Source organism: Schistocerca piceifrons, chromosome 3, assembly GCF_021461385.2.
Source record: "Schistocerca piceifrons isolate TAMUIC-IGC-003096 chromosome 3, iqSchPice1.1, whole genome shotgun sequence".
Classification (NCBI taxonomy): Eukaryota; Metazoa; Arthropoda; class Insecta; order Orthoptera; family Acrididae; genus Schistocerca; species Schistocerca piceifrons.
In genome coordinates, this window is record NC_060140.1 from 495,238,068 (window position 1) to 495,251,029 (window position 12,962).

Here is a 12,962-nt window from a genome sequence, read left to right on the forward strand (position 1 = left end):
AAAATTCGCGAGTCTAGGTCAACGGAAGCACCCTACAGATTTTGATGAGTGAGTTTGCAAGTATCAGAATATGTGACATAAATGACTGTACCTTTTGGTTGCAGTGATTTAGAAGCTTACATTTATTACATTGTCAAGGAATTATACACTTCAGTATGCGACATAAATTTTCAACTTGATACGTATACCTGTTCCTGAGAAAAAGAGTTTTTAACAGTCGGACAGACAGACAGGCGGATAACAACGTGATCCTATAAAGGTTCCATTTTTACCGACTGACGCGCGGAATCATAAAAAAGAACAAATGCACAGCCTTAACGAAGGGAAGCCTAAGTCTCGAGTAAAAATTAATTAAACAACACAGATTTAGTACAAAGAAAACAAGCCTTGTTAATGGTAAGGTATATGGCATTCGCCTACAGGCGAAACTGAATAGCGGGAGGGAATACGACCGCACGTCAGCAAAAGACTGTGAGTCACGAGTTCTCTCTGACAGAAATCTTAACGAGACCTGGACGTGCCCAGGCGCGGCACCACTCGCATTGGGTATTGTGTGCCATGGAAGTACGGTGGCATCCATAGATGAGTAAATTCGGCTTAGCAATGCGTAGATTTATTCGTTAAGATTTAAACTATTTATAGGATGATTTTGCCAGTGTTGTTATTCAGTTATTGTAATTACGCGATCTAATCACGTTAATGTGATCACCCTCTGCAATGTGGACCGCTGCAAGCCGTGCAGGAAGAGAGTCTGTGATGCTCTGGAAGGTATCGACAAGGATGTGGAGCCATGCCGACTACCGAGCTGTGGCCGGGTGCGCTAGGTTTCTAGGATGAGGCTCCATGGTGCGAACATCCCGCTTAATGTGGTTCCACAGATTCAAAATTGGGCTTAAATTCGGGAAGCTTGGTGGCCAGGGAAGTACTATTAACTCATCCAGGCGCTCTTCGAACCGTGCTGGTACACGGCGAGATGCGTGCCACGTTGTTTTGTCCTTCTGGTAGATGCCATCGTGCAGAGGAAAAACAATCGGCTTGTCTACATCTACGTCTACATTCATACTCCGCAAGCCACCCAACGGTGTGTGGCGGAGGGCACTTTACGTGCCACTGTCATTACCTCCCTTTCCTGTTCCAGTCGCGTATGGTTCGCGGGAAGAACGACTGCCGGAAAGCCTCCGTGCGCGCTCTAATCTCTCTAATTTTACATTCGTGATCTCCTCGGGAGGTATAAGTGGGGGGACGCAACATATTCGATACCTCATCCAGAAACGCACCCTCTCGAAACCTGGCGAGCAAGCTACACCGCGATGCAGAGCGCCTCTCTTGCAGAGTTTGCGACTTGAGTTTGCTAAACATCTCCGTAACGCTATCACGCTTACCAAATAACTCTGAGATGAAACGCGCTGCTCTTCTTTGGATCTTCTCTATCTCCTCTGTCAACCCGACCTGGTACAGATCCCACACTGATGAGCAATACTCAAGTATAGGTCGAACGAGTGTTTTGTATGCTACCTCCTTTGTTGATGGACTACATTTTCTAAGGACTCTCCCAATGAATCTCAACCCGGCACCCGCATTATCAACAATTAATTTTATATGATCATTCCACTTCAAATCGTTCCGTATGCATACTGCCAGATATTTTACAGACGTAACTGCTACCAGTGTTTGTTCCGCTACATACAATTATACAATAAAGGATCCTTCTTTCTATGTATTCGCAATACATTACATTTGTCTATATTAAGGGTCAGTTGCCACTCCCTGCACCAAGTGCCTATCAGCTGCAGATCTTCCTGCATTTCGCTGCAATTTTCTAATGCTGCAACTTCTCTGTATACTACAGCATCATCCGCGAAAAGCCGCATGGAACTTCCGACACTATCTACTAAGTCATTTATATATATATTGTGAAAAGCAATGGTCCCATAACACTCCCCTGTGGCACGCCAGAGGTTACTTTAACGTCTGTAGACGTCTCTCCATTGATAACAACATGCTGTGTTCTGTTTGCTAAAAACTCTTCAATCCAGCCACACAGCTGGTCTGATATTCCGTAGGCTCTTACTTGATTATCAGGCGACAGTGCGGAACTGTATTGAACGCCTTCCGGAAGTCAAGGAAAATGGCATCTACTTGGGAGCCTGTATCCAATATTTTCTGGGCCTCATGAAGAAGTAAAGCGAGTTGGGACTCACACGATCGCTGTTTCCGGAATCCATGTTGATTCCTTCAGAATAGATTCTGGGTTTCCAGAAATGACACGATACGCGAGCAAAAAACATTTTCTAAAATTCTACAACAGATCGATGTCAGGGATATAGGCCTATAGGTTTGCGTATCTGCTCGACGACCCTTCTTGAAAACTGGGGCTACCTGTGTTCTTTTCCAATCATTTGGAAACTTCCGTTCCTCTAGAGACTTGCGTTACACGGCTGTTAGAAGGGGGGGGGGGGGCAAGTTCTTTCGCGTACTCTGTGTAGAATCGAACTGATATCCCGTCAGGTCCAGTGGACTTTCCTCTGTTGAGTGATTTCAACTGCTTTTCTATTCTTTGGACACTTATTTCGATGTCAGCCATTTTTTCGTTCGTGCGAGGATTTAGAGAAGGAACTGCAGTGCGGTTTTCTTCTGTGAAACAGCTTTGGAAAAAGGTGTCTAGTATTTCAGCTTTACGCGTGTCATCCTCTGTTTCAATGCCATCATCATCCCAGAGTGTCTGTATATGCTGTTTTGATTCACTTACTGATTTAAGGTAAGTCCAGAATTTCCTAGGAATTTCTGTCAAATCGGTGCATAGAATTTTACTTTCGAATTCACTGAACGCTTCACGCATAGCCCTCCATACGCTAACTTTGACATCGTTTAGCTTCTATTTGTTTGAGAAGTTTTGGCTGCGTTTAAACTTGCAGTGAAGCTCTCTTTGCTTTCACAGTAGTTTCGTAACTATGTTGTTGAACCACGGTGGGTTTTTCCCGTCCCTCACAGTTTTACTCGGCACGTACCTGTCTAAAACGAATTTTACGATAGCCTTGACCTTTTTCCATAAACACTCAACATTGTGTGTCGGAACAGAAATTTTCGTTTTGATCTGTTAGGAAGCAGTTCCTATTACTCTTGCTAAACAGATAAACCTTCCTCACTTTTTTATATTCCTATTTACTTCCATATTCAGGGATGCTGCAACGGCCTTATGATCACTGATTCCCTGTTCCGCGCTTACAGAGTCGAAACGTTCGGGTCTGTTTGTTATCAGTAGGTCCGAGATGTTATCTCCACGAGTCGGTTCTCTGTTTAATTGCTCGAGGTAATTTTCGGATAGTGCACTCAGTATAATGTCACTCGATGCTCTGTCCCTACCACCCATCCTAAACATCTGAGTGTCCCAGTCTATATCTGGTAAATTGAAATCTCCACCTAAGACTGTAACATGCTGAGGAAATTTATCTGAAATGTATTCCAGATTTTCTCTCAGTTGTTCTGCCACTAATGCTGCTGAGTCGGGAGGTCGGTAAAAGGAGCCAATTATTAACCTAGCTCGGTTGTTGAGTGTAACCTCCACCCATAATAATTCACAGAAACTATCCACTTCTACTTCACTACAGGACAAACTACTACTAACAGCGACAAACACGCCACCACCGGTTGCATGGAATCTATCCTTTCTAAACACCGTCTGTGCCTCTGTAAAAATTTCGGCAGAATTTATCTCTGACTTCAGCCAGCTTTCCGTACCTATAACGATTTCAGCTTCGGTGCTTTCTATCAGCACTTGAAGTTCCGGTACTTTACCAATGCAGCTTCGTCAGTTTACAATTACAATACCGATTGCTGCTTGGTCCCCGCATGTCCTGACTTTGCCCCGCACCCTTTGAGGCCATCTATACTAAAAAACCGCCCAGTCCACGCCACACAACCCCTGCTACCCGTGTAGCCGCCTGCTGTGTGTAGTGGATTCCTGACCTACCCAGCGGAACCCCAAACCCCGCCACCCTATGGCGCAAGTCGAGGAATCTGCAGCCCACATGGTCGCAGAACCGTATCAGTCTCTGATTCAGACCCTCCACTCGGCTCTGTACCAAATGTCCGCAGTCAGTCCTGTCGATGATGCTGCAGATGGTGAACTCTGCTATCAGCCCGCTAGCGAGACTGGCAGTCTTCACCAAATCAGATAGCTGCCGGAAGCCAGAGAGGACTTCCTCCGATCCATAGCGACACACATCATTGGTGCCGACATGAGCGACCACCTGCAGATGGGTGCACCCTGTACCCTTCATGGCATCCGGAAGGACCCTTTCCACATCTGGAATGACTCCCCCCGGTATGCACACGGAGTGCACATTGGTTTCCTTCCCCTCTCTTGCAGCAATATCCCTAAGGGGCCCCATTAATGTAACAATCAATATAAAGCGTTAAAAACCCGATATTCATTTATAAACACCATCTATATACCCTCCAATGCAACTGTTGCGACCGGCCGTCTGCAAGAAGTTATTGCACGTTCACGTCGGACATAGGCAGTGGTCACATTAATGTGACTGGACCGTGTATTTCCACTTTTAAAGGCAGTATGTACTGAAAGATCAACAGTTACTTACCTGAAGACGTGACTATAATCTCACGAAACTGGTCGTGCGCAATAAATCATTTTGACGCAGCTGTTGCGGTTTTCATCAGTCGCCATGTTGCCTTTCATACTAAGGGATTTATACAAGCAAAGCATCCAACAAGTCATCCATCGCTGAGAAAAATATGTGGTGTTGAGGGTGAACATATTCCTATAGACAAGGACTATAGAGGCGGACGGACTTATTCGAATCTGTTGATATGCAGCTTTTTAATGTTCAATTATTCGACACAGAATATGGAATTATTCATTAAGTCGTGATTCCATTGACCCGTTATCGTGTGTCTCATACACAGTGCACGAATGACAAAAATGCGTGTGTATTATTCAACAAGTATTATATTTTCCCATAACAACGTTACCTTAACCACACAGGTATTCAAAGGCGCTCTATGATACAGCAATAAACTCAGTAGACGGTGCAAATCCTAATGATATGTTTGTACCTTCGGAGCTCCTCGTTCGCCTGCTACCACACAGCACAAGCAAGTTCAGCTGCGAGTGGCCACAGTCCACTTGGGACGGAAAGGAAAAGATACGGCCTTAGAGGAGGGAACAACCATCTTGCGTGTGCTTGAACAATATAAGACTGATAAAGAAATTGGAGAAGAAATCCGTCAACTGCGTGGTTTGTCGTTCAACATTATAACACGACGAATACCATAGTGAATCAGCCTACGATAGGTGCTCCGCCGAAACTTACTTCCAGAGATGAAGGACAAAGTGATGAAAACAGTGAAGCAAAATCCCAGAATAAAGCAACAGAAATTGGAGCACATCTGAAGAACATCTTGGGAAGGTGGTTCATAAAAGAAGAGTTCGTGGGGTCCTGAACAGTTCCGAGTGCAATTTCAGAACGCCAAGAAGAAGACCGTATGTAAGTAAAGCAAACGAGAACGAGCGTTCGGTATTTGTCAATGAGTATGTAACAAGGAAAACTGAGTTCCGCGATCATATGTTATTGTCAAATGAAAACAAGTTCTTTGTATAGCGAGGGATTGCCGATTAGGTGTGCAGCCAGATGAATACCGATTAGCTTACTAAAAATATGGAAGCTACGGTAGAACAGTGTGTTCGGCAGCGTAATGGTATGGCGATGTATGGCGTCAAGCGATGTGGGTGAGCAAGCTTTCATTGATGGCGACATGAACAAGAATGTTTATAAGATTATACTACAAAAACATCTACACAGAAGCCCACAAAACGTAAATCTTTGAAAAAATTTTTGTTTCCAACAAGACAACCATTCTAACCATACTCTGAAGTAGCTAGGTTACGATCATCTACAACAGATCTCACACATCCAAAACACACACCTCAGTCTCCCAATTTGAACCTGAGCGAGAACATCTGGCAAGAATCGGAAGGCAGGACCAGGAAACGCCACATGTAAAACGGGACTGAAAGAGAGACCTGAGTTTATCATGGCGTATACATTATTGTAATAACTTAAGGGATTGCAGGCAGCTGACGTCGTCGACAACCGTCGATATTTCGACAGGTGCACACTCTGTCGTTTTCAAGGCAAAGCTGCAGGAAGTAAGCGCCGTGCAAATGAATTTGAGACGTCGTTACGCAGAGCAATGCCGGAAAGATAAAAACACACACAAACGCGCGCGCACTCTCTCTGTAAACACTAGCGCCATCACACAGCCAGAGATGACCGAGGCCACAAGTTATCGATAGTGAAAATTACTAAACAACGGTTGAGGCAGAATTAACTCTTTGCCCCTGATTTTTGACAAGGTAGGAAGCAGAAGTACAGGCAGAATTTCAGTAAAAACCTCATCTCAATTTTCATCTTTATTTAATTTCAATTACTTTCTTAATAAGCAACTGGAAGCGCCCGACAGAATGGCCGCGTGGTTATATTCCATTGCATGACCGGTACCAAGACAATGTTCTGCAACAGTCGATTATCTCGTCTGCTGTAAGCGTGCATGATGCTTATGCTCAGTACACCGGTCCTCCACAGTCTTGATAGTCTGGCCAATATATGGCAAGCCGCAAGTGCAAGGAATACGGTAGAAACCCGCAGATTTACGTCAGACTTCGTACACCTTTAATAGGCCATTAAAGCAACATAATGTGCAGGTGGTAAAGTGCACTACTCTGGCAGTTCCGAGAAAATCGCAAGAGAAGCTTTACGCGTCTCTTACGTGCTGTACCTATCAGACGTTTCAGTTCATAATGGTCAAGTGGTAGCCGCACGGTAGCTCTGCGTGTTCGGTCAGAGGGCTGCTCGCCCTCTGTAATAAAAAACTGAGTAAAGGAATCAACGATCAACGTGAATGGATGTCCTGTGACGTCCACGCAGACCAAGCGCAACGAACAATACCGAACAAAATGCAAAGAAAAAAAAAGCATCGTAAGCCAAACGTGTATGAGGTGACGGTTCGACTCCCGCTCAAACTTAATTTTTAGTCTGCATTTTTTTCGTCTCTAGTCATATGTGGGTTGCATCCAAATTGTCGGAAGAAGGAGAATTTTTTCAAAATGTCAACAAGGTATGTTTTCCCTTAGAAACGCAAAACATTTCCTGTAAATGCGGGTAAATTGCATTCATTCGATGTAGTAGATGCTGTTTCAATTTGTGCGTTCCATGTCTGTATGACCAATACCATACTGCAGCCCCTCCCGCCGGAGGTTCGAGTCCTCCCTCGCGCTTGGGTATATGTGTTGTTCTTAGCATAAGTTCGTTTAAATAGTGTGTAAGTCTAGGAACTGATGGCCTCAGCAGTTTGGTCCCTTAGGAATTCCTGCAACATATGATGTCGAGAACACATCCGACGAGTAGTTGTATGTTACTCTTGTGGTCGGCACATTGTGACTTCCTATATTACTAAATATTGTCAGTCGCATCATTATTTATTGAGGTTTGACTTGGGCTTTCGAAACCTGTCCCTCGTTCTTGAAACTAATTAAAAGCAGTAAATAGTCAAATAACATATGAAATTCACTACCACTTCACGAAAATGCATGTATTTTTTTTCATTACATTACCTCTATAATGTCATACAAATTAAATAATGTGACTAGTGATAAAAATGTAGACTAAAAGTAAGTGTTGCGGGATTCGAACAGTCGTCTCGCCCACGACCATCTTGTTAACCACGTGACCAAATGACTTCGTACGGCCGTCACCTTCTCACAGGTACATCGGGTACATAATAGACTAATAAAACTTCTTTTGCGATTTTCTCGGAATTGTCAGAGTAGTGCACCTTACTACTTGCCCATTATGTGGTTTTAATGGCGTACTAAAGGTGTACAAAGTTCGAAGTAAATTCGTGACCCCAAAGTCGTGGCCTCCCGTTGTAAGATCATCCTTAACGGCACCTAAAAGGACCATGATCTTTAGATGGAGATCCGGAAACATATTTCACTTCATATTTCCTCAAAATGCGACACTTTGTTGGACATACCCCTTGTGTAAGTCAGAAAAGCCGTAGACGTTTGCGATAACTCGGTATTATCTTTACTCACCTGGTGCACGTTTAGTTGTTGGCGCAGCGCACTTCTCATCTGTCTTTCACTACATCCATTCTGATGGAAGGTGACCTCAAGGTGGGTTAACTCAGCTGACAAACTCCCAGCGTCTGAAATGACGTGGGCTCTATGAATCAAGGTATGAAGTACCCCTTCACGCTAAGCTGGGTGGTGACAACTATCAGTGAAGATACAAGTCAGAGTGAGCAGGCATCGTATGAAAATATCCCAATGTACCATAAGCCTTCCTCCTACCGACACATCAAGGAACGGAACGCACCTATCGTTTTCCACCTCCAGCGTGAAACGAATATTCGGGTGGATGAAATTCAAGTGTTCTAAAAAGTCGTCCAGATTCTCACTGCCATGAGGCCAAACAAGACAAGTATCGTCTACGTGTCTGAAAAAGCACTTAGGTTTCAAATCCGCCAACTCTAAGGCACGTTCCTCGAAGTCTCCTATAAACAAATTTGCAATAATAGGTGACAATAAAAAAAGTGGCCAGCGCGACAGAATGCCAATCCTAAGGGCGTGGGTTCGATTCCCGGCTGGGTCGGAGATTTTCTCCGCTCAGACTGGGTGCTGTGTTGTGCTAATCATTATCATTTCATCCCCATCGAGGCGCAAGTCGCCGCAGTGGCGTCAAATCGAGAGACTTGCACCCGGCGAACGGTCTACCCGACGGGAGGCCCTAGTCACACGACATTTACATTTATAACAGACAATACTGCTGTTCAGTTCAGCATAACGATGAGGCGAAGGGTCTCATGAATTTTGTCACCGACTGCACATACAGTACCAAGGTGTTCGATATCATTTATTCATGGGAAAGGCATGACAACCAATAACTAGAGCGCTGTGTTTTGTTTAGTCCTATTGTTGGGAGAACATCATACAGTTTTCATAACGAAAATGTAATCGTGTTTAATGTAAGTAAATACACGTGACATTAAAATGAAACAAAGATTTGTTAAAAACATAGAAGAGATTTATTTATTTTACGGTGTACGTTTTGGTAGTTAAATGTTCTCTTCTAGTAGCATACAGTTGACATTTGTATATACGAGGGGCCTTTGAAAAGTCCGTGCAAAAATAAAAACTACTTATGTGTTTGGGGTAAACTTTTTTATTTTTCGACATAGTCTCCTTTTAGATTTATACACTTCGTCCAACGCTGTTCTAATTTATTGATCCCTTCCGAATAATAGGAATTGTCCAAGTCTGCAAAATAGCTATTAGTTGCTGCAATCACCTCCTCGTTTAAATAAAATCTTTGTCCCGCCAGCCATTTCTTCAAATTGGGGAACAAATTGTAGTCCGAGGGAGCTAAGTCTGGAGAATAGGGGGGATGTGAAACGAGTTGGAGTCCTATATCCATTAATTTTGCGACCACAACTGCTGTGGTGTGTGCTGGTGCATTGTCGTGATGGAAAAGGACTTTTCTGCGGTCCAATCGCCGGCGTTTTTCTTGCAGCTCAGGTAGCTCGAGTTTCAAACGGTCCAATAACGTTGAATAATAAGCACCTGTAATAGTTTTACCCTTTTCCAGATAGTCGATGAGGATTATCCCCTGCGAATCCCAAAAGACAGTCGCCATAACCTTTCAGGCCGAAGGAATGGTTTTCACCTTGTTTGGTGCCGATTATCCCATTGTTTAGATTATTCTTTGGTCTCAGGAGTATAGCAATGTATCCATGTTTCATCCACAGTGACGAAATGACGCTTAAAGGCCTGCGCATTCTTCCTGAACAGCTGCAGACCATCCTTGCAACACTTCACACGATTCTGTTTTTGCTCAAGCGTGAGCAATCGCGGAGCCCATCTTGCGCATAGCTATCTCATGTTCAAATGTTTATGCAAAATATTATGTACCCTTTCATTCGAGATGCCCACAGCACTAGCAAGCTCACGCACCTTAATTAACTCTTCTGTCATCCATCACCATATCATGGATTTTATCAATGATTACTGGAGACGTAACCTCGATAGGGCGTCCAGAACGTTCAGCATCACTTGTGCCCATATGGGCACTCCGAAAATTTTGAAACTGCTTATAAACTGTTCTAATCGAAGTTGCAGAGTCACCGTAATGTTTATCAAGCTTCTCTTTAGTCTCCTGAGGCGTTTTGTCTGTTATAAAGTTATGTTTAGCCACCACACGAAATTCTTTTTCGTCAATTTTTTGACAATCACTCGACTTCCTTGATTCACACGAATGCCAAATTCAAAGAAATAGACCAATATGGCTGAAACTTGCTGCGCGTTCTTTCGAAAGATGCTACTAACTAAACATGACCTCGATACGCGCCGGTGGTGCCATCTCTCGGACTTTGCACGGATTTTTCAAACGCCCCTCGTACTTCTGTCCGCCCCTGTACATGATCACAGGTTGAGTATTTTGGAGGTTACAAGTGAAACGCAAGTGGCAGTAAGGGGAGAGCAGAGCGCACCTGAGCTTGGGGAGCTCGCAGAAGAGCCACTCGGAGACGTCCTCAATGGCGACCTCGCGGTGCGTGGCGGCCAGGTCGAGCTTGTTGCCCGCGACGACGATGGGGATCTCCTGGAAGTCTGGCCGCTGCTCGCGCACCTCCTGCAGGCAGCGCTTCACCGTGGCGAACGACGCCGACGACGTGACGGCGTACACCAGCAGGAAGGCGTGCGCCGTCGCGATGCTCAGCCGCCGCATCGCGGGGAACTGCATGTCCCCCGCCGTGTCCAAGATGTCCACCTGCCGACAACACTCACTGCTTACACGTGCTTTACGTGCCGTGCAACTACACGAAAGCCTCCAGCACTAAACGTATACACATGATGTTCCAGCAGGTGAACTGCACCACAACATAGATCGCCAAACAATGAGGTGCACCATTACATCTTGAAAATACATGCTTGCCAACCATCGGACCAGATTTGTGGCTAGATTCAGGGCATTCTAAAAGACAGAACTCAGTATATTGACGGCCCTGTCTGAACATACTCTTTCCTTGATCTACTTCTTACTTAATAACGAATTCTTTGAATAAAAGACGGCATCGCCATGGAGAGCCCTTTGTCCCCTGTGGTGGCTTTCAGGAGAAAGCACTTGAGTCTGCTGTTTTAAATCCTACGGTTTTTTGGCGTTATGTAGATGAAACTTTTACTGTATGGCCTCATGGCAGACCGGAAATGGAGAAATTATTTTGTCACTTAAACTCATTACATGAGAATGTCAAGTTTACGTTGGAGGTTGAGAATGGTGAGACTTTACCCTTTCTAGACGTGCTAGTGCGCCGTAAGAATAATTGGTAATTGGGACAATTGGCGTACAGAAAACGCACGCATACAGATCTGTATCTCCAGGCGTCTAGCTGCCGTCAGTCCTCGCAAACTGTCGGTGTTCTCAGTGCCTTACTACATTGGACTCACGTAATATGGGGCGATGAAAACCCGTACGCATTATTAGAACACTTGGAGAACGTCTTTAAAGAGAATGGCTTCATTTAACGCAAAAGCCATGCACAGCTATAACAACAGAGGAATGTGTCTTCTGATAAAATAGGTAGACTGCATAAGAAAAATAAAATCAAGGTTATCTTCCGCCCTCCAGCGAAGAGCATGGCCCTAGCTGGATCCCTTTATGACGACTTACAACTGAAAAAAAGGGCGTTTACAAAATTCCCTGTGAGCGTGGTGCTGCATATATGCGCCAGACGATGCGAACTATCAAGAGCGTTGTGCAGAACATGAAAGATACACCGCCTACGGAACCGTTAAAATCCATGGGACATGCAGTGGAATGCAGTAGTCAAAAATTTTTCCAGTTAATCAAAGAATCAGTGGAAATACGTCTTGTCGATGGTATTAGAAATCGTGACAACGGTTTTCAACTGGATAAAACTTGGAATCCTGTAATTAAAACTATCCAGTCACAGCCGAATAGACGGGGTCATTCGACACGCAATGATTAGTTCACCTCTCACTTCCATCACCGAGGTCAGCACACACAACTCGGCAGTCCCTCGCATGTCAACACCTGACGCATGTCCGCCCCCGGCAGCTGTGTGGTGAGCGCGACAGACTGTCGTACCAATGGGCCCGGGTTCGATTCCTGGCTGGGTCGGAGATTTTCTTTCTGCTCGGGGACTGAGTGTTGTGTTGCCCTTATCATCATCATCTCATTCCCACCGACACGCAAGTCATCGAAGTGCCGTCAACTCAAAAGACTTGCACCAGGCGACCGGTCTACCCGAAGGGAGGCCCTAGTCACACGGCATTTACATTTACCTGATGCACGCGCCGAAACACGCCAGTGTATATCGCATGCACGAGACTCGGGAGATTCGGCATAAATACCGTGAATGCACCTGGGCTCTTCAGTAGTTATCTACTCAGCTGAAGATGGCCGGACGTCTCTCGCCGGAAAATATCGTGGAAGAAAGTCGACGGGATCTGGCTGCACACCCAAACATGATTAAATGTGAGAGTAATTCTGGAGTACCCTATGGGGCCTTTGCTGAAGGCGATACACGGTATTTCACAATTTAGATTATTGGTTTCGAAGGGTTTCACAGGGATTTGCAGAGAAAGTTTTTATAACAAAGCCATGCCTGGAACTGTACCATATGCACATAAAATAATGTTTGAAGATAGTTCTTGTGAAACACAGCTAGTTGTTTATCCTCACGAAGGAATCAGTGCTGTGGAGACATGATGTTAAAATAATTCCATATTTTTAGATTTCCGGAAGGCTTTTGACATCGTTCCTCAGAAGCGACTTCTAATCGAATTGCGTGCCTCCAAAGAATCGTCTCAGTTGTGCGACTGGATTCATGATTTCTTGTCAGAGAAGTCACAATTCGTAGGA

General features: G+C 44.7%; 1 protein-coding gene across 1 annotated transcript in view; it reads right to left on the reverse strand.

Moving 5' to 3' along the window:
• LOC124789367 (GTP-binding protein Di-Ras1) overlaps positions 1–12,962 on the reverse strand; it is a 394,418-nt gene that overhangs the window by 21,609 nt on the left and 359,847 nt on the right. Inside the window, exon 3 of the mRNA XM_047256694.1 lies at positions 10,570–10,847. Within this exon, the coding sequence (XP_047112650.1) occupies positions 10,570–10,847 (278 nt within the window). The remainder of the gene's footprint in view (positions 1–10,569; positions 10,848–12,962) is intronic.